Source organism: Lathyrus oleraceus, chromosome 3 (assembly GCF_024323335.1).
Source record: "Lathyrus oleraceus cultivar Zhongwan6 chromosome 3, CAAS_Psat_ZW6_1.0, whole genome shotgun sequence".
NCBI lineage: Eukaryota > Viridiplantae > Streptophyta > Magnoliopsida > Fabales > Fabaceae > Lathyrus > Lathyrus oleraceus.
In genome coordinates this window covers 516,496,414-516,498,814 of record NC_066581.1, presented here as the reverse complement: position 1 = coordinate 516,498,814, position 2,401 = coordinate 516,496,414, and the positions used below count along the sequence as shown (strand labels likewise).

The 2,401-nt window shown below is 44.0% G+C and overlaps 1 protein-coding gene across 1 annotated transcript; it reads left to right on the top strand.

Moving 5' to 3' along the window:
- The first annotated feature begins 651 nt into the window (after positions 1–651).
- Positions 652–1,128, top strand: LOC127131921 (uncharacterized). Its single transcript, XM_051060804.1, has one exon. It carries the CDS (start codon positions 652–654, stop codon positions 1,126–1,128), a length of 477 nt encoding a protein of 158 aa, XP_050916761.1.
- The last annotated feature ends 1,273 nt before the right edge of the window (positions 1,129–2,401 follow it).

Sequence of the window (2,401 nt, the reverse complement as noted above, 5' to 3'; positions counted from 1 at the left end):
ATGAGAAGGACACGATTTCCATTATCTTACATGGTATCAATCCTAATCGATCCCTCTCTCTCTAAAAAAAAAGCAAACGCAGAAACGCGTTTCTTCTTCTCCCTCATTCAATCCGTCGCCGCATGCTTCTTCTCCCTCCTTGAAGTCTGTTGCCGTGACAGGACTACCGTACTTTGTACCGCCACCGCCGAACACGAGAACCACCCTATTCTCTCGCCTTCCACCTCTGTTCATGCCGCCGCCATCACACCTGCAGCCATGTCTGAATCAGACCATTCAGAATACAGTGATGTCGATACCCACAAATTCGTCGATACTGGTGATTCCGGCCAGCCCAAGAACACCACGTTTCGAGGTTCCAAATCGGAGTTTCATCCCGTACTTTTCGTCTCCAATATTAGGAACCACATTCCTATTATTCTTGAGATGGAAAAAGATCAATATGGTACCTGGGCCAAAAAATTTCGCATTCATGCTTGCTCACATTGAGTCCTGTATCACCTCGTTCCATCTATCGGAAAAGAGCCACCAGCCATTACCTACGCCAACCATGAACAATTGTCCACTCTTTATGCCACCGTTCTTCAGTGGATTTATTCCACTATTTCTACCGATTTATTGACCACTATTCTAGAACCCAACTCCACTGCAATGGAAACGTGGAATCGCTTGGAAGATATTTTTCAGGACAACCAAAATGCTCGAGCTGTCACTCTTGAGCAAGAGTTTTCTAACACTCATATGGAGGATTTTCCCAATGTCTCATCTTATTGTCAGTGTCTTAAGATGCTTTCTAATCAGTTAAGAAATGTAGGCTCCCTTGTCAACAATCATCGTCTGGTCCTTCAGCTGATCTCTGGTCTCCCAGAAGCTTACCGCAGTGTTGCTACTTTGATTTTCCAGAGCAACCCTATTCCGGAATTCTATCAGGCTCATTCCATGCTCACTTTGGAAGAAGCCGGTATGGCTAAGATGGCAAACACGGGCTCTCATGCTGCTATGCACACCACTCAGCCGAAACCTACTGAAGACACCTCTAAGCATGGCAACCGCCGCCCCGGAAACCGTTCTCGCTCCCGTGGCAACCAGGGTCGCGGAGGGGGACATGGTAACCGTAGTGCACCTTAGTATGGAGCTCCCAACGCTCCCTCACATTGGTCCACTCCTCCTTGGCAACAATAACAATAGTACCCAACCTGGCAACCATGGGGTTGGACTCCACCATCATGGACTATGCCACTGTGTCCGTATCCCACCTCTCAGCGGAGACGCCCTGCCGGTCCTCCTAAGCAGCCAGGCATTCAAGGACAGCATCCTCAGGTGTATGCAACCTCTACCTCATCTCGGATACCGACAGATATTGAGACCGCAATGCACACGATGTCACACCACACTCCTGACAATCAGTGGTACATGGACACGGGCGCAACATCTCACACAACCGCATCACAAGGTAATCTCTCATCTTATTTTCCAGTAAGTAATTTAAATCAGAAAGTCATTGTAAGCAATGGCCATGGAATTCCAATTCACGGCACCAGACACACACAAATAACCACATCTCACAAACCCCTTCACCTTAACCATGTCCTGCATGCCCCGAAAATTATTAAAAATTTAATTTCTGTGAGAGGACTCACCACTGACAACAACGTTTCTGTTTCCTTTGATCCTTTTGGTTTTACTGTCTCTGATTTTCAGACGGGGATCACCCTTCTCAGATGTGACAGTTGTGGAGATCTTTATCCAGTTACCACTCCTCCCAGTTTTTCCGGTCTCACATCCAATCTTTGGCATAGTCGTCTTGGTCATCCTGGCGTGTCTGTTTTGAATTCCCTTTGCAAAACTAAGTTCATATGTTGTGAACATTTTAATTCTTTTGTCGTTTGTGCCTATAGTGTTTTAGGCAAACAGGTTAAATTGCCATTTTTTGATTCTCAAACTACGACTTTGATGCCTTTTGACATTTTACATAGTGATTTGTGGACGTCCCCAATTTTAACTTCTGCTGGTCATAAATATTATGTCTTATTCTTAGATGATTTTACAAACTTCTTGTGGACTTTTCCTATTAGCAGAAAATCTCATGTGTTTGAAACGTTCAAGTCACTTACTCAACTTATTCAAACTCAATTTTTGCAAAAAGTCAAAACATTTCAATCTGACAATGGCGGTGAATATAATAATGAGCTTTTTCAAAAATATTGCACTGATCATGGTCTAGTTTTTCGTTTCTCTTGTCCCCACACATCCTCACAAAATGGGAAAGCAGAACACAAAATAAGAACCATTAATAATATGATACGCACTATGCTAGCTCATTCTTCTGTTTCCCCCTCGTTTTGGAATCATGCTCTCCACATGGCACCTTATCTGTTAAATATTATTCCCTATAAAACAC